The 24524-nt window shown below is 40.8% G+C and overlaps 2 protein-coding genes across 5 annotated transcripts; both read right to left on the reverse strand.

The window, feature by feature from the left end:
- Positions 1 to 1241: 1241 nt before the first annotated feature.
- Positions 1242 to 23650, reverse strand: LOC132303642 (putative disease resistance protein RGA3). 4 transcript variants are annotated; one of them, XM_059800982.1, is made up of 4 exons: positions 23065 to 23645; positions 2183 to 2235; positions 1614 to 1684; positions 1242 to 1499 (listed from the first exon to the last, which is right to left on the reverse strand). In XM_059800982.1, exons 1-3 carry the CDS (start codon positions 23356 to 23358, stop codon positions 1666 to 1668), a joined length of 366 nt encoding a protein of 121 aa, XP_059656965.1. In that variant the 5' UTR covers positions 23359 to 23645; the 3' UTR covers positions 1242 to 1499; positions 1614 to 1665. The 4 variants fall into 4 exon arrangements, with proteins under 4 accessions (XP_059656965.1, XP_059656963.1, XP_059656966.1 ...); XM_059800980.1 differs by lacking the exon at positions 23065 to 23645 and adding an exon at positions 2881 to 13062; XM_059800983.1 differs by lacking the exon at positions 2183 to 2235 and having other exon boundaries at positions 23065 to 23650.
- On the reverse strand, positions 15834 to 23051 carry LOC132303643 (putative disease resistance protein RGA3). Its single transcript, XM_059800984.1, has one exon. It carries the CDS (start codon positions 22990 to 22992, stop codon positions 21802 to 21804), a length of 1191 nt encoding a protein of 396 aa, XP_059656967.1. The 5' UTR covers positions 22993 to 23051; the 3' UTR covers positions 15834 to 21801.
- Positions 23651 to 24524: the final 874 nt, after the last annotated feature.

The following is a 24524-nucleotide window of genomic DNA, read 5'->3' on the forward strand; positions in this document are numbered from 1 at the left end:
ATGGCAAGTGGAGTTTCTAGAGTCTTCCGGAATAGTCTAGAGTTATGTGGAAGATTCTAGATATGTGTAGAAATGTGTAGAAGTGTGTGGAAGGTTCTAGAGTTCTCCAGAGTTTTGTGGAGTAGTATGGAGAATTCTAGAATGTTGTAGATACTAGTAGATAAGTATGGAAGTGTGAAGAAGGTGGGAAAAGATTCTAGATAATCAATCTCCACCGTTGGTTAGAATGCATCCTAGCCGTCCATTAGGGATGGGGATGCCTATAAATAGAGGTAGGACTTCATTTTGTAGGGAACAAGTCCTGGAATGAGTCTTGAGAGCCTTGTAGAGAGCTTGAGTGTTAGCCTTGTACAAAACATTCTTTGAAGTAATAGAAGTGTTCTTTCCTTGCCAACTTAAGTGCCTTAGTGTGTGTGAGTGTGCAAGCCAAGTGAGGAGAGGGCGAGGGCAACTACAACACTAGTAAGCGCACGAGGGGAGTGTGTTGGCTAAGGTGTGCACGGGAGTTAGGCTGACCAAGTACTTGCGAGAGTGGAAGTAACGTCTTAGTGCCGTACGGGAGCAGTTAGAGTGGTGTTGAAACTCTAAGCCCGTAACACTAGTGTGACCAGAATTTGGTTCGTGAGCGTGTAACAATAGAGATTAATAGCTCAAATGGAGCGCGTGATCGTGGCTTTCAGTCATCAACCATTGCATATATATATCCATGGGTTTGGTTCGGCAATGAATTGGATCCACATACTATAAAAGTTCAGTTTCTGCAGAGACGGACATAAACCCACCCTAGACTAAATTATTCAATGTACCATTTTGAGAATTCATTTCAGTACTTCAAGTTTATAGTGCGTAAATTTATATTGTTGTCGTCTTTTCTGTCACCTTTGTTTCAGTTATTATGTTTATATTTTATTTACAATAATTATCAATAATTTATTGAAAGATTTATTTTGGAATCAGGATTTATGTTTAATTTCATGATAGTAATTATATGTATATTGTTGTAGACATATTGTTGTACTTGAGGCCTTGCTTTCATATTATCATCTTGCATGAGTTTAATGTTGCTGCTTATATTGTTGTAGACATATGGCTTTCTGTAACTCTATTTAGCTATTAACCTATTTTCTTCATCTTTTCTTTCTTTCCATGGTGCTTATTTTTTTAATTTTAGTCTGGTTTTTTATTAGGTTTCTTTTAATTAAAATCTCAGCTTACCTACCAAAAAAATAAAACACAACAGATTATCGAACAATACACAATGCAGGTGTAGACACATTCTCTTGACTAAATTGTGATATTTTTTGGATAATTTTACATAAGAAAGAATAATTCTATCTCAAGCAAAGAATTTGCTTCATCTTGTCTAATCAAATAACAGCATCAGATAAATTGAGAACACTTGAAATCCCAAGCCAAACACTTCAAATTGCAACCACAATATCTTTTCTAGGTGTCATAAAGTACTCTTCAAGTATCCTGGTCACCTATTTGTTCATCTCCTGGCAACAACACAATATCAAAATAAATAGCAAATCAAAAATAAGAAATAAAAATAAAAAAAAAAAAATTAATAGTAAAAATAAAGAATAAAGTTAATAATAGCAAATCAATACATTTCAAAGTGCTGAATCCCTGGCCTTCTTGAATCAGTTGACACTTATTGGATTACCTCTGTGCTAATCTCCTGTCAGGAACAAAACGTCATAGTGAATACTTTCAAGGTATAAGTTCACTACAACAAAAATTTTAGAGCTCAAAAAGCAAGCAAAATTTTACAAAAAACAAGTTTCATTGAATGAGGCATGTGTATCCATATCGGTGCAACCAAAATGGGACTTAAATTGACCTGAAAGAGTACTAAAATGTGTTTTTTTGCCAAATTGGATAGATGAATCTGGAGTACATTTTTAATGGATTATCTGAAAATTGAAACAAAGTAGTTAAAATCAAGTTGATTAAATAACAATTAAAAATTTGGTTTTTCAGAAATTTGCTGCACGTATTAGAGCAAGTTAGAGAATTTGAATAATAGATTCAGGTTGAATATCTAAATTCACTATTATACATAGACGCATTTTTTTCAAAGAAACAACGTAACGGTCCACGTCCAATTTCCAATATATATATGGCCAACATTAATTATAGAAAAATTAACAAAGAGAAGATTTTGGAAATTACATACATCAAAAATGCACAATGAAGGAGGACCGTCCCGTTCATCTTGCTGCTAAGTTCCTACAAACATATATTGACTATTAATAGATTCAGGTTGTATTTGAGAAACATTAGGACAAAAAAAGAAGAAGGAAGAGTTCATAATACCAAACAAATATATAAAATCTTAAGAAATTGCAGTTGTGCACTGTTTTCAGAGTTATCCAACGCAGAGCAATGCCTAGTGAAAAGTTTTTAATAAGAAAAAATCCAAATTACATAACTCTAAAATGTACGTGGAGAAATGTCATAAGTCACAAATCCTTATTCTTATTGTTAATATGCTGTCATCTACAACCAAATGTTCAAACTATTAGTACTTAAAAAAAAAAAAAAAAAAATAACCGAGAGCAAGTTGTGTGGTATCTGTAATAATTTATTAGCCACATGCATAACCATTCCTTGTTTGATATTGTTGATCAATATGCATAATAAAAATATTGAGACAAAAGGAGATGACATTATCAAGAAACATGACAACATATTGTAAGAATTGTTTTTGAATTTCTGCACTTTTGTTTTTGCTCATTAGTGTGAAAAAGTGAGATAATCCCGGGCTTGTTGAAACACAATGTAAGCAAAATTGACCTGGTAGCGGCGTTGTATTTGAGAAACATTAGAACACAAATATCTATAGATATATTTTTAATATTGAGAAGTAGTTACCTTTTGTAACATGAAGTAGCCACAGGCCCACCGCAACAGTTTATAATGTGCCATCTCTCACACATTTATACGAACATCATTTATACGAACATCATTTATACGAACATCTGGTATGTGTTGTATCTTATACCAATCCTCCCCGCTTCCCTTCTCACATCTCCTTTTGAGTTGTTCACCACAATATTTAATTGACAAAGTTGTGAGATTGGTTAGGCTTTGAATGCTGTCTGGAAGTGACTCAACCTGAGGGCAATTCCCAATTGACAACCATCGAAGAGATGCAAGATTTCCCAACCAGTCAGGCAACGATGTTAGCTCTCCACAATAGTCGATCGATAGAGCTTGCAGTGCAGGGACATGCTATAAGGCCTCCGGCAAAACCACCAACTTGCGATTACCTAAAATTCTTAGATATCTAAGGGAATGGAGGTGTTTAATACCCTCCGGCAGAGAAACGAGCTCGTGGCTTCCAAAAAGACTCAAACTGTCAAGGGCTTTGAGGTGTTGCAGTCCCTTAGACAAGGACTTCAACTTTCTACAGTCAAAAACCTCTAAAGAACGGAGAGAGTTGAGGCCTTGTAATCCTTGTTCTGGTAATGACTCAATCTCATCACAACGCCAGATCTTTAGTGACTTAAGAGCACTGAGGTTTGAGATCGAACTCAATAAGACATCACTGCATCCATTTACTTGTAAATCTTTGAGTGACGGAAGGCATGACATTAATGTCAACTTAGGGCAATCACCAATAATCAATCGGGAAAGACAAGGGAATACATCTTTTTCTTCCTCTCTGGACAACCTTTCCAAACATGGCATGCCAGAAATCTCAAGATGTTTCAACCAATGCAATCGACTATATGGTGGAACACTCTGACAATTTTTGCAACCATTAAGTGAAACTCTAACTAAATTTTGAAGCAGTTCTAGATCACTCATCCAGCGTGGGAAAGAGGTACCTGGATAATCTTGTATGATCAACTCTTTAAGATTTGGGTGAGGTTTAAGAGTATCTAGTACCCGTTCAGCATTTTCTGGTAATGACGACTCTGATTCCCTTCCCCAACCCAAACCCAAGCTGTATAGGTTTTTCTTCTGGGCTAAGTTTGCTGCTTCTCTTGCTTCCTCCCAATTCTCCACCCTCTCCAGATGCTTAATATATAATTTTCCTCCCAGGTTTAACCCTTGCAGCCCACCCAATTGATTACCTCTCCTCCCATCCACAATGAAAACACTTAATGACTTGAGGTTGGTTAACTGCCCGATCTCTGGAGCCATTTCTGTTAGATCATCACAGCCTTCCATAAATAGATGTCGGAGATTGATCATGCGTCTCATGTGGTTGGGTAAGCTCCGAAGTCTCCAACAATCATTAAGGTCTAAGGTCTGCAAATTTAATAGGTTGCATAATGACTTGGGAAGTGTCGCCAACTCATAATTCTCAGAGAGATTCAAGTACCTTAAATGAATTAAATTGCCAATTGAAGATGGAAGCTCAACTATAGATGCGTCACTTGCATCTAGAACTCGTAAGGTACTAAATTTCATAAAGTCACGAGAAAATGCTTTCACAAATAATGTTCTCAACGATTCAACATTTTCTAATGTTTTAGAGTCATAAACGGATGTGACGTGATGAACACTCTTGTTTGGTTTATTATTTGGCCTTTCAATCTCCATCACATGACATTCATCTTCCTGTTAACACCTAAAATATAATTCGAAGCAATCATGCCACGTGGTCAGAAATCATGAAGTCTGAACTTTGGGTCGACCCATGGTCATCAGGGCGAAAGATTAATTTCTAATCATGGCGATCCGATTTAAGGCTGAGAATGAAGAAGAGTGGAATTTTTAGGCCATTAAGACTGATATGAGGTTTTGAGCTCATAGCCGGCCATGATTGAGAGTCTCAGTCACTATGGTTATGACTCCCAGTCTCAATGGTCATGATCATGAGTCTTAGGCCAAAACCTTCTCAGTCATCTTGGTCATGAGAGTCTCAGTCTCATGGTCGTAAGTTTTAGGCCAAAATCTTCTCAGTCACTATGGCTATGACTCCCAGTCTCAATGGTCATGATCATGATTCTTAGGCCAAAACCTTCTCAGTCATCTTGGTTATGAGAGTCTCAGTCTCATGGTCGTAAGTTTTAGGCCAAAATCTTCTCAGTCACTATGGCTATGACTCCCAGTCTCAATGGTCATGATCATGAGTCTTAGGCCAAAACCTTCTCAGTCATCTTGGTCATGAGAGTCTCAGTCTCATGGTCGTAAGTTTTAGGCCAAAATCTTCTCGGTCACTATGGTTATGACTCCCAGTCTCAATGGTCACGATCAGTCTTAGGCCAAAACCTTCTCAGTCACTATGGTCATGATCATGAGTTTTAGGCCAAAACCCTTCTCGATCACTATGGTGATGACTCCAAGTCTCAATGGTCATGATCATAAGTTTTAGGCCAAAATACTCTCAGTCACAACTTTCTCAATCACAACGGTCATGGTCAGGAGACCCTCAGTCATAATGGTCATGATTATGAATCTTAACCAAGATTTCTAGTCACTATGGCCATGATCAAGACTTATGACCAAATATGGTCATGATCAGGGGTCTCGGGTCATAATCACTTGAGGAATCTTTGGGGTAATTCAAATAAAGACCGATTGTGAATCCCAATGTTTCAAGAACCCAACAAGTCAGGTCTAGAAGTTTAAGGAAAGCTTGAAATAGAAAAGGACAACTTGACAATGTCAGAAGTTCAGAACCACAGATGGAAGGTTCTCACCAACATCTGATGAGGAAAGTCAGGATTGTCAGTAATCAGATGACTCCAGGCTAATGTACAAATCAAGCCAGACATGATAGGTGCAGAGAGCTGAAAATGGCTTGAAGACCAAAATCATCAAGCATGAAAGAATAGGCACCATTTAGTTAAAAATACTATGTCAGACATACTTGTATCTGCCTATAGAGGGATGTGCAAATTAGTCAACCTTTCCAACTGGTGGTTAGGAAAAGTCACTTTCAGCTTACAACCAATCAATTTCTAGAGAAACGGTTGAAAGGGACAACACCAGGTGGAAGCCTCTATAAATACCCACTCAAGCATCACAAGGTAAAGGTCCAAGACCATTTCTAAAGTTCAACCTTTAGCTTTCCTATCATTTAGCACTTAGCTTTTATTTCATCAAGCTCAGTTTAGCACTTAGCTTTTATTTCAGCAAGTTTAGCTTAACATTATCAGTTTAGTACTTAGTTCATCTTCCAGCATTTAATGCTTTAGTTTCCATCTCAATCAAGAGTTTGTAATTCATTCATCATTGTAATCAGTCAAGTTCAATGAAGAAAGGTTTGCAGATTCAGGTATATTTATTGTCCATTTAAGTTGCTTCTAATTCATGTTTATCTTGACTGTTTAAAGTCCTTTCTTAAAGGCAATAGCAACCTTAAGGAGAGGGTCATTCCTACTCTCTAACTTTCGCCTGAATCACCTTAGGTCGGTGACCCGACCCGATAGGAATAGTTTGGCAAGAAATATTCGAGTCCATCAGGACTCTGGCACGCCCGCGTTTGAGGTCAGCCGTTCATTGGCTAGCGACCTCAGACCACTTTGTGAGCCAAACAACTTTGGCACGCCCGGTGGGACCAGTGTTCTATTCGTGAATGGTCGTCGAGACTAGGTCACAGACTCAAACTTCAGCTGGACAAGCTAACCCTCAAAGGGAAGATCAGGAAGAAAATCAGCCTGCTCCCATAATGCAAGACTCCGGGTCTGAGCATGAGGAGGGACATCAGGCCAGCCACCAAATGGCGGCCGAAAGTGTCAGCAATATGGTGACACGATTTGAAAGTCGAGTGGAGGCTTCCCAACGCCAAGTCGCTTGGGAAATCAACAAGAATATGGAGCCACTGGTGGCTTCATCCCATATGACTAATACTCAGCTCCAACAGCTGAATGAAGTGATTAATGCCTTAGTGACTCATATTGATAGGCAGGTCATTGTTCAGACGCCTAGGTTGGAAAACCAAAATGATAGACCAGTGGACCAGTTTCCTCCTCAGCAAGTTGGTCAACCAGAAAGAGGTGCCCAACCACCTCCCATGGTTAATGGTCCTCGACCAGTAGCTCTAATTCCACCACAAGTCCATCAAGTAGAGCCAGGAGTGAATGGTCACCAACAACCAAGATGGAGGAATCATGACCAACCTAATGGTCGACCTCTTCATTTCCAACCTCAAGTCTTGCCACCTCAGGCTGCGAACCCAGGGGGGCAAGAGGGACATAACCCTTGGCCCAATGTCCCTTTTCAGAACCAAGTCCCACCTATGGTTATGACTAGGGAGCAATTGGCTGAGGTTATACAAGAACAGTATGGACCAGCTTTAAAAAGGGCTACTCGACCTACTTTTAGGCACCCATTTCCTGACTGGATAGATCGGATGGATCTTCCCCAAAATTTTTGGGTGCCAAACTTTGCAACCTTCTCAGGAGAAGGCAACCAATCGACTCTTGAGCATATTGGACGTTTCACATTAAAATGTGGGCCGCTTAGCAACAATGATTGGTATAAAATGAAGTTATTCTCTAACACTCTCACTGAGACTGCCTTCAAGTGGTATCTAAACTTGCCACAAAATTCCATCCACACTTGGCAATAGATGCAAGATGTGTTCCATGATCAGTTCTATAGGACAGAACCAGAAGTCTCTATGTCTGACCTATCTAGGATCCATCAGTTACCAAATGAGGATGTTGAGGCATTTTTGGCTAGGTTTAAGAAAGCACGAAATAGGTGCCAACTTACTTTGCCTGAAGAAGAGTTTGTCAACTTGGCCCTTAGCGGTTTAGACTTTGAATTACGAAAGAAGTTCGAGGGTACTCATTTTGGAGATTTGTTCCAATTAGCCGATAGGGTTACCAAGTATGAAAAAATCTTACGAGAGGAAAACGAGAGGAAAAACTCCTCTCGTGGGACCTATTATAAGGACCCTAATTATGAAATACACATGGTTGATACAGTATATGATGACCTAGAGGTCGATGCTGTTGAAATTATTTCAAAAAAACCATATGTATGTAAAGCTTTAGCTAAGCCCTTAGAGACTGTTAGCGGTGTTCAACCCTCATCATCTTCAGCCAAAAGGAATATCTTTGAGGCTGGCAAACAATATGTTTTCGATATAAGTAAAGCAGAGCAAATCTTTGACCACCTGTTGTCTGATAAAATTATCAAAGTCACTGGGGTACATAAAATACCTTCAGCTGATGAAATCAAGGGTCGAGAATGTTGCAAATATCATAACTCCTGGAATCACGCAACTAATAATTGTGTTGTTTTTCGTAATGTGATTCAGGCACAGATCGAGAAGGGGGCATGGAAGTTCCCAGAGAAGAAAAAAGAGGTGATGAGCGTTGACAGTGATCCATTCCCAACCTTGGTCAGCAATAACATGGTCGAAATCTCAATGGCCAGCAGGCCACGGAGAAGAATTGATTTTGAGGATACTTCAGCTAACAGAGAAAGCAAGGCTGAAGGAAAGAAACCAATGGTTAAGGAGACTCCAAGGTCTAAGGATAACTTAGAAAAGGAGTTGCGGGAGGCTCAACTGGCGCTGATCAAGCAAGGATTATGCCCTAAATGCAAGACAGACACTGGAAGGGACCGAGAGAGGTTCCATAGCAACACTCGAGGACGTCCTGGAAGTTCACGTCATGAAAACAGACCTAGGTCACCCTCGTCTAGGGTGCCTATGACAAGTCGATTAACATGGCCTGATAGAAGGTCTAATACCAATGAGCATCACAAGCGAAGGCGAGAAGTGAACTCCAACAGTCGGTCAAGGAATCTTACTCATGCTGTCTGGAAGCCGAGGGAGCATAACTCAAATGTGGCTCGCCAGGCTGAGACATCAGTTAACCACCCAAACCATAGGCAAAGGATGGTCAAGCCACCAGTCACTGACGACGGTCGATGGTTAAGGGTGAGTCATCCAAAGTTCTCTAGGGTCAGGGATATCCCGCCAGCATTCATGACTCGCACTCAAGTAAGACGGTGGCAACGGATGAAAACTGAGTTAAAGAGAATAGAAGAAAAATATTCAGCTTCACAGCCAGGGAAGGTGACTTTGCTTAGGAGAGAACCTATCAAGCAAGATTCAAAAAGTGATCCGAAAGGAAAATCCAAGGAAGATAGTGCAGACGGAAATGGATGCACTGAAGAGAAATGTGCGTCTTCCTCCATGAAAGAAGCTGAAGATGAAGCAGGATTTGGTGATGACGAACTCGACCTGGATGACTAGGATGATGGTTCAAAGGGTATCAAATTTGGTTCATTTGAAGGAATTGTTAATTGCAATATGGTTCTTACCTTGCCTCATATTTTTGAGGCTAAACCTGATCAACCCTCTGCTATGGAAGGAGACGTCGAGGTGATCGATGACGAAGGTCAGGAAGTTCCGGAGATTATTGAGAACCCATCTGAGTTGATCTCTGAAGATAAGAAACAGAAAGTCGCTGTGATAAGAGCTAAACTACGAGATGATGAGTCAGTGACTATTGGGAGAGATCAGGCGGCTAGGGTGATTTTTGAGAAGCCTTCTGCGGCAATGTCTCAACACTTGAAACCACTCTATATCAGAGTAATCCTGGAAGGGATGCCAGTGTCTCAGGCACTGATAGATAATGGATCTGCGGTTAATATCCTTCCGATGAACACCATGAGGTTGCTACAAAAAACGGAAGATGACTTGATTCCCACTGACTTGACAGTCAGTAATTTCACGGGGGGCAGAGCCAGGACCAGAGGGGTAGTCACCTTGGAAATGACAGTTGGAAAATGTAAGACCATAACTGCATTCTTCGTGGTCGACGCAGGGGCGGCTTACAACGCTTTGATTGGGCGTGATTGGTTACACCCACATTTCTGCATCCCTTCTACCCTCCACCAGTTTATGATTTTCTGGGATGGGGATGAAATCCAAGTCATATGGGGAGACAATAAGCCTTTCGAAGCTTGGGTCCATGTGGCCGATGCAGTTTTATATGAGGAAGAAATGGGTCCTGTGAGGCTTATTGGTTGTGATAAGTATGACAAGCCTGAGAAGGTGACGATGAGGAAAAATCTGACAGACGGGGACTCATCCGATTTATTCAAGGAACTATCGAGGCCAAGTGTTGTCTGCGATCCAAGGCCGATAGTTGAAGTTGATGAACAACAGGTTGTTAATGGACCAAGCCCAAAAGGAGAAGGAGAAAATGCTAGCATTTAAAGTTAGCATGACACGGCTGAGAGCATATCTCGCCGAAAGACGGGCAATGTTGTGGAGTGATATGTCGACCAATATGGCCGAAATCATAGAAGAAGGTGAGTCAGGGGATTGTCGAGATGTTATTCAGCTAGAAGAGCTAGATGCAGCTCCAGCTAAGCTAGAGGATTTGAAAGCCGATGTTCAGGATCCCTTGTTGGAGATCAATTTGGGAGCAGAAGAAGAGCCTCGGCCAACCTACATAAGTGATCTTCTAGAACCTGACTTTAAAGCTGAACTGATCTTGTTGCTTAGAGAATATAAGGATTGTTTTGCTTGGAATTACACTGAGATGCCGGGATTACCAAGGCAGTTAGTCGAGCATCGACTACCTATAAAAGAAGGTTTTAGACCGTTCAAGCAAGCGCCTAGACGTATGTCAACAGAAGTGACTATGAAAGTGAAGGAGGAAATTGAGAGGTTGCTCAAAGCAGGATTCATCCGGACCACAAGGTATTGTGACTGGCTATCCAATATCGTTCCCGTGGTTAAGAAGAATGGAAAGATTAGGGTGTGCGTAGATTTCAGGAATTTAAATTTAGCTACTCCAAAAGATGAGTATCCTATGCCCATGGCCGATCAATTGATTGATGCGGCCGCCAAGAATGAGATTCTGTCATTCATGGACGGTCACTCAGGATACAACCAGATATTCATAGCAGAGGATGATGTTAACAAAACGGCATTTAGATGTCCGGGAGCCATAGGCACTTTCGAATGGGTGGTGATGCCCTTTGGTTTGAAGAATGCCGGTGCCACTTATCAACAAGCAATGAATGCAATCTTCCATGACATGATTGGGAAATTTATGGAAGTATACATTGACGACGTCGTGGTGAAATCAGCGACAAAGGCGAAACATCTGGCCGACTTGAGGAGATCATTTGAGAGAATGAGAACCCATGGTTTGAAGATGAACCCACTTAAATGCGCCTTTGGAGTGACAGCAGGGAACTTTCTAGGGTTCTTGGTGCATCGGAGGGGTATCGAGATCGACAAGAATAAAGCTAGGGTGATCATCGACGCTCAACCACCTCGCAACAAGAAGGAGTTGCAAAGACTGATTGGTCAAATCACATACTTGGGAAGGTTTATTTCAAACCGTGCTGGAAAGATCCATACCTTTTCTCTGCTCTTAAAGCTCAAATCAGAGGAAGACTTTCGATGGGAAAAGCATCACCAACATGTGTTTGAATCAATCAAGGAATATCTTGCTAACCCTCCTGTCCTTATGCCACCTAGGAAGAAACAGCCACTGAAGTTATATATTTCAGCCGCGGATGAGTCAATCGGAAGTTTGTTAGCCCAGGATAATGAAGTAGGGAAAAAACAGGCGGTGTATTACCTTAGTCGTATTTTGACACCGGTTGAGCGTCGATATACGCCAATCGAAAAAATGTGTCTTGCTTTGTATTTTGCTGCTCACAAATTGAGAATATATATGCTACCTATTTTAGTTTATGTGATTTGTGCCACTGACTTAATTAAGTATATGCTTTCTCGTCCAATAATTTCTGGACGAATAGGCAAGTGGTCTTTGGCCCTTATGGAATTCAGTTTCCAATATGTGCCTTAAAGGGCCGTGAAGGGCCAAGCACTTGCTGATTTCCTAGCTGACCATCCATGCTTGGATGTTGATCCGGGAGTCTATGATGCAATGGAGTTGTGTGCTATTCAACTAACTCCTTGGATTCTAATTTTTGACGGATCCAGCGCAAATGATGTCGGGGGAGTTGGAGTTGTAATAATTGCACCAAATGGTAGGAAAACAACATATTCTTTCTTTCTAGATTTCAAATGTTCTAACAATCAAGCAGAATATGAAGCTCTGATTATTGGTCTTGAAATACTCTTAGAGATGGGGACACAGACCGTTGAAATCATAGGTGATTTAAGTCTGGTAATCGGTCAGTTGTCCAGCAATTTCAGGTGCCAAAGTTGGCACCTCAAACCATTCCATTCTATAGCCATGCAATTACTACAAGAATTTGCAGAGGTAAAGGTCAAGCATGTTTATAGATTGCATAATAAAGAGGCCAATGATTTGGCTCAAATAGCATCTGGCGTTAGGGTGCTAGAAGGAATAATGGAGAATTTGATCAGAATAAAGAGAAGATCATTACCCTCAGTTAAGGCGAGGGAAGAATTATTGGCAGAGGTCTTTGCAATCGAGGTGGAAGACGATATGGAAGAGAATGATTGGAGAACACCGATCATCGATTTTCTCAAAAATCCAGACCCTAAGGCTGACAAGAAGCTAAAGATCAAAGCTCTTAAGTTTGTGATGATTGATGGAGACCTATTCAGGAAAAACATCAAAGATGACCTACTCTTAAGGTGTGTCAGTAAGAAAGAAGCCATGAAAGTAATGGGAGAGACCCATGAAGGGATATGTGGTGCTCACCAAGCTGGAATAAAAATGAAGTGGCTGATTAGAAGGTACGCTTATTACTGGCCCGGGATGCTTAAAGATTGTATCACATACGCCAAAGGATGTCAAGCGTGTCAAAGGCATGGGCCAATCCATAGAGCCCCGGCGATTGAATTACAACCAATCATAAAACCATGGCCTTTTAGAGGCTGGGCTATGGATTTGATAGGGAAAGTTTATCCACCTTTTTCTAAACAACATTATTTTATCATTGTGGCAACTGACTACTTTACCAAGTGGGTCGAAGCGGTGCCCATGAAGTCAGTGCACCAAGAAGATGTGATTCGGTTTATCAAACAACATGTTATTCATAGATTTGGGATCCCAGAATCAATCACAACTGATTGAGGTTCAGCCCTTGTCGCCCAAGAAGTGCAGGCATTTGTAGCAGAGTATGGGATCAAGCTCCTAAACTCAACCCCTCACTTTGCACAAGGAAATGGTCAAGCCGAGTCGTTTAATAAGACGCTAAAAGGCATCATTGAAAAAATGGTGGAAGATAACCCTAGGGTGTGGCATGAACTGTTATCAGAAGCACTTTGGGCATATAGGACTTCTCAACGGTCAAGCACAGGTGTGACTCCATTCATGCTAACCTATGGTCATGATGCAGTTTTGCCTATGGAAGTGACTGTGCGGTCAATGAGATTTGCATTGCAAAACAATTTGACCCCTGCTGAATATAATGAGTCTATGTTGGTCGAATTGGAGGACCTAGACGAAGTAAGGTTAAGGGCTCTTGACCACATACAAGTTCAGAAGAGGCGAGTAGCAAGGGCATATAACAAGCGTGTTAGGGCCAAAATCTTCGGTGAAGGTGACTTGGTTTGGAAGACTGTCCTCCCAATGGGTGTGAATGATCGAAAATATGGAAAATGGTCACCAAATTGGGAAGGTCCATTTATGGTGTACAAAGTCTTAAAAGGAGGCGCATATCATTTGCAAGATCTTGACGGGGAAATACACCCTCGACCGATTAATGGCCGATACTTAAAAACTTATTATCCTACAATGTGGGAGACAATGGAGAATAAAACCAAAGATGGTTAAATAACCAGAAACCATAGAGACATGCATTTCATTCATTGTTTTCATTAAGTACAAAAGTTTATAAGAGTCATTACCTATCATTTTCTTTGTAGATAAACAAAATGACTCCTGAGCTCATCCCACTCTTTCTCAGACATGGCCATTTTTTCATCCTCTTTGGCCTTCTCAGCCCTCAGTCGAGGAATTTATTTTGGGACCGATTCTCTCTGCTGATCAATTTCCACATTCTTTTGATAAATCTCCTTCATCTGAATAGCGAGTCCTTCTCTTGACCGGGCAGTTCCAGTCAATTCCGTCTTGAGACGTTCTATCTCCCGTTCGATCTCTGCTGCTCTCTGGTTTTCCTTAACATGAGTTAATTTTAAGGCCCGAAAATGGGAAACATTGTCTTTCTCTTGTTGAATCAAAGATTTTTGCTCCTGCAGCTTTTCATGGATCGTAGACGACAGCTCACCAGCCTTCTGAGAGGAGAGCTGAAAATCAGAGACGAGAGTCGGGAATCGACTCTGGACAGATTGAAGATGGTTTATCTGTTCTTGACTTAAGTCATGATGATCTATCAAGACGGATATGGCATCAGTCACATCAGCAGCCAAACTTGGCATCTCAGAGAGGTCTCGGGACACGACGGCGACTAGTAATCTTTTTGCCCCCTCAATATCTGGCAGACGACTGGAAGACGTAGGCACAACAACTGGCTCACTCATCAAGGAATCTAGATCAAACCCAGCCGCTATCTCAGAAAAGTAGGCATCAAAGTCATTGATCATGCTATAAGTGTGAAGGGGCGGTTGGGACTGAGAATTTAAGCCAGCCTGTGAATGAAAGGAATTTAGTAAAACAAGTCAAGGCTTGAATGAGAGAATAAGTCATAAATACTCACACCAACTGGTGAAGGCCGAGTCACGTGGCCAAAGGTGCGTCTGGTAACAAACGCTGGTGCAGAGTAAGGGCTTGGAACTCTTGGTTGTGTGCCCGGGGCAACCTGCAAGAGAAGAATGTTTTTGAATGCCTAACTTTGATAAAGATATATGGGAGATGTACTGAAAGATCATCTTGAAAATCACCTCAGCCCCATTAAACTGATGAAAGACAGTGTTTGGTTGAGTAGTGGCTTGTTGACACTCGACTCCACTAGCGCGAGGGTGATCAGCATTCGGAATGTCATCACAAATATTGATCCTATCTCTTGACAACGACCTAGCCGAGTGTTAGGAAACCTGTCCGTAAAGATGCCATTAGAATCGGCAGGGTACATTGATACTGGAAGTAAAAACAAAGCCTAGTTACCTCACGGCTGGTAGAGATATTTGTCTCAACTGAGAAAGTCGATGGCATCAAGGGGTCAGGAATTTCTTCCTCCTCTTCATCGATCAGAGGTAAAGGGTTGGTGGTCCTGACTGAGGTAACCTGTTTTTTTTCCTTTCCCTGCCCTGATCACATGGAATACCGTTGAGGTTAAAAAAGGGGTATATAGGTGGTACATACAAGTAAGCTAAAGTTCTAAGAGATTATGCTTTGAAAAATTCATAAGGAAAACCTTAGGCCTCTTGGGGGGCACCACGTTTTCCTCGTCAGCCTCAGGCATTTCCGCCTCATGATCAGAAACTCCCAATGGGTCATAGAAGTCAACAGCTGCATAAAGGAAAAGATGTTTTTATGATCTAAGGCATAGAACTTGGTATTTATATATATGTAAGTATGAGTGTGTACCTTCTTTGGACGACTTTGATTTTTTCATCCTGTTGGGAGAACCAGGATTAGCCACACTGATCCCTTTTGATGGCTTGGTCGAGGCTCCTTGGGGTTTAATAAAAATTGAGGCAATCATATTTGTTATAGTGCGAGAATCCTCCACCATAACCTCCGCAATATGGTTTCCCCACCAGTAGTCAAAGGATGGAGAAGTATCAGGATTTTCCAAAAATGGCTGCAAAGAGAAGTTGTTACAGAGACGATTAAACCGGGAGGATACTCTATCCACCGTTTCTTTTGAGGTGAAGACTACTCGTTCCAAGAAAGAAGTATTGAAAGATCGAAAAGGCGGAAGTGGAATGAGTTGGGTAAGACCAAATTGTCTAGCAAATTGTGGGGGATTGTAATACTCTACCCCACACTTACTATTCGGGGAGCCCATTCTTGAACATCCATAAGAGATGTCCCTAGCAATCAAGAAACTGGCCCAGGTTTGTGTATGTTCGTCTTGGCAACTCGGTGGAGCCTGGGCAGGGGGATAGGAAAGCCACAAAGGTCGCCTCGGTCTAGGCGAGAATGGCAAGAAAAGATGACTGGCCCGGTATGCAGGGAGTTTGTAAAAGAAGGAGAACATGGTTTTGAACGATCTTTTTCCTGGTTGAATACGTGCATAATGACAGCCGGGAAAAGGAACAGCGGTCGACAAGTCGAGATCGGGGTAAAGTTCAGGGAAATATACGTATTCCCAAAGTTGTAACAGCCAGAATGGCCCAAAACAGGTTTTGAAGTTGGAAGCAACATATTCCCCGATGCCACGGTAAAGATAAGAAAGCAAAAAAGGAGCGAGAGCAAGTTTCTCGCCCGAGTGAAAAGCAAGGGCCAATTGAGTAAATTCCTTAGTGACTGTGAGCGAAGAAACGCAAAATAAAAACCTGTTCAGCCAGTACACCAAGAAAGAAATATGCTCGGCGATGGAAACCGAAGTTCCTTTACCTTTACTGGCTTTAATAAAAGGGCCATGGGTAGTAATGCGCTCAGAAGCGTCAGGTTTCTTTGGATATTCATAAGCTACTTCAGGAACGGTGAGAAGTGAATTTATTTCCGTACCATGGGGCCTAAGCCCGGTAAGAAAACAGATATCTTGCACCGTCGGACCAATCATACCACACCGAAGATGGAAGGCATTGGTGGAACTCGACCAGAAAAAGAGTAATGAGACGAGAGCCTCCTTATCGATAGAGATTCGATTTTTTGAAAGAATGATGGCATCATAAATGCCGACCTCCTTCCATAATGCTCCGTAGTGAGGTTCGACCCGATCGACCCAATCAATCCACTCACTTTGAGGGATCGGGCAATTTTTGAAAAGGTAGGAAGAATCCACAAGATTAGAGAACTCGCGCTGAAATGGGAGTTGCTCCTCAGCTAAGGGATAGTAGGGGAGAAGTGAGGTTGGTGGACTATCTCTGAAGGCTGGAGCAAGGCCGATTCTAGGTAAGGAATCAGCACCTAAGACACTGGCTAACACTTCACTAGTGCTGAAAATATCTGTAGCGATGATCTCGTTGACGAGTTTTTGAACAATCCCGGCTTGACTGGAAGATTTGTTACTAGCCGAAATTGACGTATTCTCAGCAACGATCGTTACATTTTTATTACCACCCATTGCCGAGATTCTGAAGGACAGAAAATAAAGCTGTGTTCTCTACGATGAAGCTTTATTAAGAAGAAATGGTCTTTAAAGTGCGCTGGATATGTTTCTTGATTGTGGGACAAGACGAGCTAACATTCTGCTGTGCAGTTTTTTTTTTTTAATTTGAAAAAAACATGCAACTATCAGGCAAATTTCACAGAGATGTTCTGCAATTTTTGTGGCGAAGCTACAGAGGGTTTTGTTGGATATGGTGTTGACAATGCTTGGTAGAGGCAAGCGTTATATATATAGAGCAATTAGCTAGGCTTAGCTGGTGAAATACTGTACCCAATGAAAACGCCACAGGATTATGAATGTACTTGGAGCCGCCTAAAAACAGGTTAGCTTAAAAATCCAAGGATATATAAAGAATAAATTCGGGTATTGGAAATCAACGTGTTAGCAAATGAGATTTATTATACATCCTTAAGCCATAGGGTAATGTCTTCTTCACTTGAGTGCAACCCGTATCTGTTGACATGTTATTGAGCACATAGTTTTGGGGTTTGTTTCTCTCTTGTATTGTCAAGTTAAATTGCAGATAAAGATGTACGTTGAGCTCCAAATCCATTTGTTCTGACAATAAAGTGGTTGTGCTTTGTACAGAGCTAATAGAAATATATATATATATATATATATGTGCATATTTATATTCGCACATGTTTATATTTACAAGAGGCCACGTTTAGTTGAAGCAGACCAACCATGTCTGCATTGGTTGCGTGTTGTACATAACTATATCTAAAAAGATATGCATTGAGCTCCCAAACAGCCAGCCTTCAAGATGAAACAACAAGGTTCATTCACGTGCTTAATTAAGCATATGTCAGTACTTATTTTGACTTACAACTTAATTTAAGCTATGGCCCAATACCCATTTAAAAAATGGGTTTGCATGAGATGTGTTGCATGATGTATATGTAAATATATTTATATGTATAAATGCATGTCTCGACCCACCACCGGCACCGCTGATCGACATGGCAGAGCTGAAGACGTGGTCCTTCTACAGAGCCCTGATCGCCGAGTTCATCGCCACCCTCCTCTTCCTCTACGTCACCGTGGCCACCGTCATCGGCCACAAGAAGCAGGGCTGCCCATGCGACGGCTTTAGCTTCCACGGCTTCTCTTGAGTTCTTTGGCAGCATGACCTTTATCTGTCGAAGAGAATAACGGTTGCAATGGAGCTCGCAAGTTTTTCCAGCGGTGAGTCCATCCACGGTGATAAGATCGGCGGCAGTGACTTCATGACGAAGATGACCGGTGCGACAATCTCTTCATGGCCGGTGATCATGATTGTTCTCGTCGTCACCATCCTCTTTCTCTACGTCACCGGTGCCATCATCATCGGTCACAAGAAGCGGAGCAGCCCATGCGACGGCGTTAGCTTCCACGGCATCTCTTGAGTTCTTCGGCGGCATGACCTTTATCCGTCGAAGAGAATAACGGTTTGTGCTTGCAATGGAGCATGCTTTTTCCAGCGGCGAGTCCATCTAGGCGATGGTTTCGGCGGCACGTAACTGCATGAAGAAAACAAAGTAGCCCGCGGTGGCATCGCCGACGAAAAACGAGCCGACTTTACACGATGAAGGAGGTCGTTGAACCAATTTGGGTTGCATGTTGACGAAGGTGACAGCGTTGGATTACTCATTTGTCATCTCAAAGTAGTTGTTAAATGTATATATATACACACATATAAATATGTATATATATATATATATATATATATATATATATATATGAACCTTCGTGATCAAGATTCTTGGTCCATAGCAGATTCGGTTAAGCAAACGGGTTGAAGCTCACTGAAACCCAAAACCGCGAGGAGCCAGACAGGAAGTTTGGAAATGGTTTGAACGTGATTATCGCCATTTGCAGGTTTGATGACAACAAAGGTGGCTGTTGTAGTTATTGTAACAAAAGATGGGCGATGACGGTGAAGGTGACAACATTGTGCTTGCATGGAGACCTGCATGTTTTTCTCCGGTGGCGAATCTATCCACGGTGATAGGTTCAGCAGCGGTGACTTCATGAAGAAGATAATCGATGCGACAATCTCTCTACGGCCGACGCAGTTCTTGGGCAAACTCATTGCAGCGCTTTGCGATACGAAGGTTCGTAAATCACAGGCCCATCGCTGGTAGAGTCTACCATGCAGTTTGCAGAAGCTCACAGCCGTCATATATATACATATATATATGTGTGTGTGTTCGTTGTTGCTTGGGCTTGACGAGGTCCCGACACTCACATGAGTCAGTTTTGAAGCCCACCCGAAACCCAAAATTGTTGGGTATGAATGATGGACAAAGGTGGGAACACCATCTCCAGTACTATGAAATAAACCTGGAATCTATGGTCAAAACATGGAACCTGGTATATATATATATGTATATATGTATACATATACGTATACATATGTATGTATCAGATTTTAATTTCATTAGGGATTGGGGGCTGTTAAAAGGTGCAACACTACAACATCATGTGATTTTATGGTGCTATTTGTTTTGAATGGTTTCCTTTAGTTCTCTCTCTAAGAATGTTCTTTAGCTGCTGTTATGTTCAGTTTCGGTGTGTTTGTTTCTTTTGAAGCTTGAGCAAGTTGGAAGCTTCAAAATGGCCAAGGTACAAATGGCCATGGTAAAGAGATGATACATAGTTCTCTTCTAGTTAATAAATGGTTTTGGTTATCCATACATTGAAGGCAAAAAATTGGCCTTGACTGGTCCCAGGCTGAACATAAAAACTGGCCAAAATAAATACAACTCTACAAAAATTTGGTATGAACCCATTTTCATAGAGTTGGGGGGCAGTTGTTAACACCTAAAATATAATTCGAAGCAATCATGCCACGTGGTCAGAAATCATGAAGTCTGAACTTTGGGTCAACCCATGGTCATCAGGGCGAAAGATTAATTTCTAATCATGGCGATCCGATTTAAGGCTGAGAATGGAGAAGAGTGGAATTTTTAGACCATTAAGACTGATATGAGGTTTTGAGCTCATACCCGGCCATGATTGAGAGTCTCAGTCACTATGGTTATGACTCCCAGTCTCAATGGTCATGATCATGAGTCTTAGGCCAAAACCTTCTCAGTCATCTTGGTCATGAGAATCTCAGTCTCATGGTCGTAAGTTTTAGGCCAAAATCTTCTCAGTCACTATGGCTATGACTCCCAGTCTCAATGGTCATGATCATGAGTCTTAGGCCAAAACCTTCTCAGTTATCTTGGTCATGAGAGTCTCAGTCTCATGGTCGTAAGTTTTAGGCCAAAATCTTCTCAGTCACTATAGCTATGACTCCCAGTCTCAATGGTCATGATCATGAGTCTTAGGCCAAAACCTTCTCAGTCATCCTGGTCATGAGAGTCTCAGTCATCATGATCATGAGTCTTAGGCCAAAACCTTCTCAGTCATCTTGGTCATGAGAGTCTCAGTCTCATGGTCGTAAGTTTTAGGCCAAAATCTTCTCAGTCACTATGGTTATGACTCCCAGTCTCAATGGTCATGATCATGAGTCTTAGGCCAAAACCTTCTCAGTCACTATGGTCATGATCATGAGTTTTAGGCCAAAACCCTTCTCGATCACTATGGTTATGACTCCAAGTCTCAATGGTCATGATCATAAGTTTTAGGCCAAAATACTCTCAGTCACAACTTTCTCAATCACAACGGTCATGGTCAGGAGACCCTCAGTTATAATGGTCATGATTATGAATCTTAACCAAGATTTCTAGTCACTATGGCCATGATCAAGACTTATGACCAAATATGGTCATGATCAGGGGTCTCGGGTCATAATCACTTGAGGAATCTTTGGGGTAATTCAAATAAAGACCGATTGTGAATCCCAATGTTTCAAGAACCCAACAAGTCAGGTCTAGAAGTTTAAGGAAAGCTTGAAATAGAAAAGGACAACTTGACAATGTCAGAAGTTCAGAATCACAGATGGAAGGTTCTCACCAACATCTGATGAGGAAAGTCAGGATTGTCAGTAATCAGATGACTCCAGGCTAATGTACAAATCAAGCTAGACATGACAGGTGCAGAGAGCTGAAAATGGCTTGAAGACCAAAATCATCAAGCATGAAAGAATAGGCACCATTTAGTCAAAAATACTATGTCAGACATACTTGTATCTGCCTATAAAGGGATGTGCAAGTTAGTCAACCTTTCCAGCTGGTGGTTAGGAAAAGTCACTTTCAGCTTACAACCAATCAATTTCTAGAGAAACGGTTGAAAGGGACAACACCAGGTGGAAGCCTCTATAAATACCCACTCAAGCATCACAAGGTAGAGGTCCAAGACCATTTCTAAAGTTCAACCTCTAGCTTTCCTATCATTTAGCACTTAGCTTTTATTTCATCAAGCTCAGTTTAGCACTTAGCTTTTATTTCAGCAAGTTTAGCTTAACATTATCAGTTTAGTACTTAGTTCATCTTCCAGCATTTAATGCTTTAGTTTCCATCTCAATCAAGAGTTTGTAATTCATTAATAATTGTAATCAGTCAAGTTTAATGAAGAAAGGTTTGCAGATTCAGGTATATTTATTGTCCATTTAAGTTACTTTTAATTCATGTTTATCTTGAGTGTTTAAAGTCCTTTCTTAAAGGCAATAGCAACCTTAAGGAGAGGGTCATTCCTACTCTCCAACTTTCGCCTGAATCACCTTAGGTCGGTGACCCGACCCGATAGGAATAGTTTGGCAAGAAATATTCGAGTTCATCAGGACTCTGGCACGCCCGCGTTCTAGGTCAGCCGTTCATTGGCTAGCGACCTCAGACCACTTTGTGAGCCAAACACTTCCATAATTGATTGAGCAAGATCATGAACAAGATCATGCATCTTGAAACTTTCAACATTGCCAAAATCATCATTCTCCACCTCTTGGAAGAAAGATCTCCAATACAATTCATTCCATATCTGGTTAGCAGTATCCTCCAATTGCTTTGTCCCATTAGACAAAATGAAACCATTAGCTATCCATAAATGAATTACACGATTCTTGTCAATTTTGGAATCCTTTTCAAATATGGCACAGTAGGCAAAACACTGCCTATACTTCGATGGAAGGTTATGATAACTCAATCTTAATGCAAGCATTATATACCTCTCATCATCTTGTGGTAAATTCCAAATTTCACTTTCTTTAACACGTAGCCACTCACTTTCTTCAATTTTGAAGTGCATTAATCTTCCTAAAGCCTTTGCAGCTAAAGGCACCCCCCCACACTTCTTCACGATCTCCTTCCCAATTACCACAAGATTTGGAGTTTCATTATTGACTTGAAATGCTCCCTGCTTGAACAATGACCAACAATCCTCTTTTGATAAACCCGACAACTGATGTGTAGGGAGCGTTCTCATAATTGATGCCACTTTTTCGAGACGGGTAGTGGTAATAACTAAAGCACCCTTTGATCCATAGGACAGTATGGATTTTAACTTGTCCCACTTTTCCTGATTTTCATTCCACACATCGTCCAAAACAAGCAAATATCTTTTCCCATTCAACTTATCTTGAAGTTGTGTTTGAAGATGTTGTAAGTTTGAGCCTCCACAAGATGGCCCTATAACTGCTTCTATGACCCTCTTCACTTCAAAATCTTCTGAAACACAAACCCAAATTCTTGGCTCAAAATGCTGAATTACCCTCTCATCATTGAACACTAGTTGAGCAAGCGTGGTCTTTCCGAGCCCTCCAATACCAGGTATAGGAAGGACGGAAACACCCTGACACTCACTTGCATGCATCACCAGCTGTTCGATGATACTTTCTTTGTCCTTTTCCCTTCCATACACTACATCTCCTTTATTTAAAAAGGAGTTGGTCTCGCGCCATTCAGAAATTTCAACTCTATTCACCACAACCACCTCTTGCAAATGAAATTGCGTCCGCTCATTAGCAATTGCATCCAAGTTCTCGTTAATCTCTTTCATTTTATTTCCAATCCTATGACGAAATAGAAAATTGTCGGGAATAGAATAACAAGATAAGAAGCAAGCACATACCTTATTAAGAGATCCAGAATTATGGCGCTTAAATTCCAATTGCGCGGCTTTGGTTGCGCTCTCATCCAAGACGTCATCTATTTCATAAACTGCTAGTTTGAGCTTCCGCAACCAAATCTTAATCGCCTTGTTTTGGAGTTGCTTCTGCTCAGCATCTTCAAGAACTGCCTTGATTGTAGTGAGCTTGCTGGAAAGCTTTTTCATCTCCTTACCAACACCGCATATCAATCCAATCTCCCCCTCTACGAAAGAAACCAAACGCTCCAGCACAATTTCAACAATTGTCTCTGCCATTGTTAGTTACTGAGCAAAGAGAGTTGATTATGGTTTCAAAATGCAAAAGATCGATCTCAATGAACCAAGATGGTATATGCTGGAAGGAAGCAGTGATAATATTGTCTAATTGCTTGTATGGACAGATAAGTGGTGGAATAATAAGTCTGCGTGGAAGAGTTGCGCATGGTAGTACCGGGACCCATTTGCATGTGCAGTGGGGCCTATTTGGCTGCTTGTACTTTGTTCACTTCCTCTTTCAGGCATATTGGAAAAAGATGGAAGGACTAAATTTTCTTAGAGGCGTGCATTCTACTTTGAATGGCTACCCAGGTTTGGGACATGGGGGTCTAATAATAAGAGAATAAACAAGTGAATAAAATAAGCTGTCACCTGTGGAGGACCTAGCTATATCACCACCAATCAATAAGCTATGTATTTATCCAATCATAATATATGAGTTACCTAGCTAGCAGTAGCAAGTCCATCCAGGTGATGCTATCACTGCTCCTGGTAGTTGCAAAGAAGATGCCCATTGGTGTAAGTCATCCTCTATTATTATGAACTTTATGACTTTTTTCATCGATCGATGTTCTCACTTTAGAAAACAAAGAGATGCAAAATGAGAGGTTGGAGGCCAATATACTGATTAAAGTAGCTTTTTTAAAACATGACTAATGGGCTGGTGGGACCACCAAGCTATATTCCCACCCACGAAATTTTGGTTCTTTCTTTTCTTAGCAATTACTCTAAGGAACACTTTTTCGAGGTTATTTTTAGTGCAATTTTATCATATTTATTTCAATATTTTGCATAATTTGGTGAATTTAACCATTTTTATGGATTTCAAGTTTTCAACATCATAAACTTCGTTATTTTAAAAAATTTAAGTGATAAAATTTATTTTTATTTTTTTAATAGAAGTTCACTTTATTATTATTATTTTTTTTATAGACAAATAAAAATAAGTGAAATTTTACCATTAAAAGTGAAAAAATTTCACACTAGATGTAAAAAAAAAAAAAAAAAAAAAAAAAAAAAAGAGAAAAAAGAAAAAAGGTTGTTGAGAGAATTTCGTAGGTGGAAAGCACAAGACAAAACACATTCTGCCATTAGCTACTGCGGATTACTATTATTATTATTATTATTATTATTATTATTATTATTATATATATATATATATATAT

Source organism: Cornus florida, unplaced genomic scaffold (assembly GCF_030987335.1).
Source record: "Cornus florida cultivar Cherokee Brave unplaced genomic scaffold, ASM3098733v1 CherokeeBrave_3.0.0_Hap2_Chr04, whole genome shotgun sequence".
Lineage (NCBI taxonomy): Eukaryota > Viridiplantae > Streptophyta > Magnoliopsida > Cornales > Cornaceae > Cornus > Cornus florida.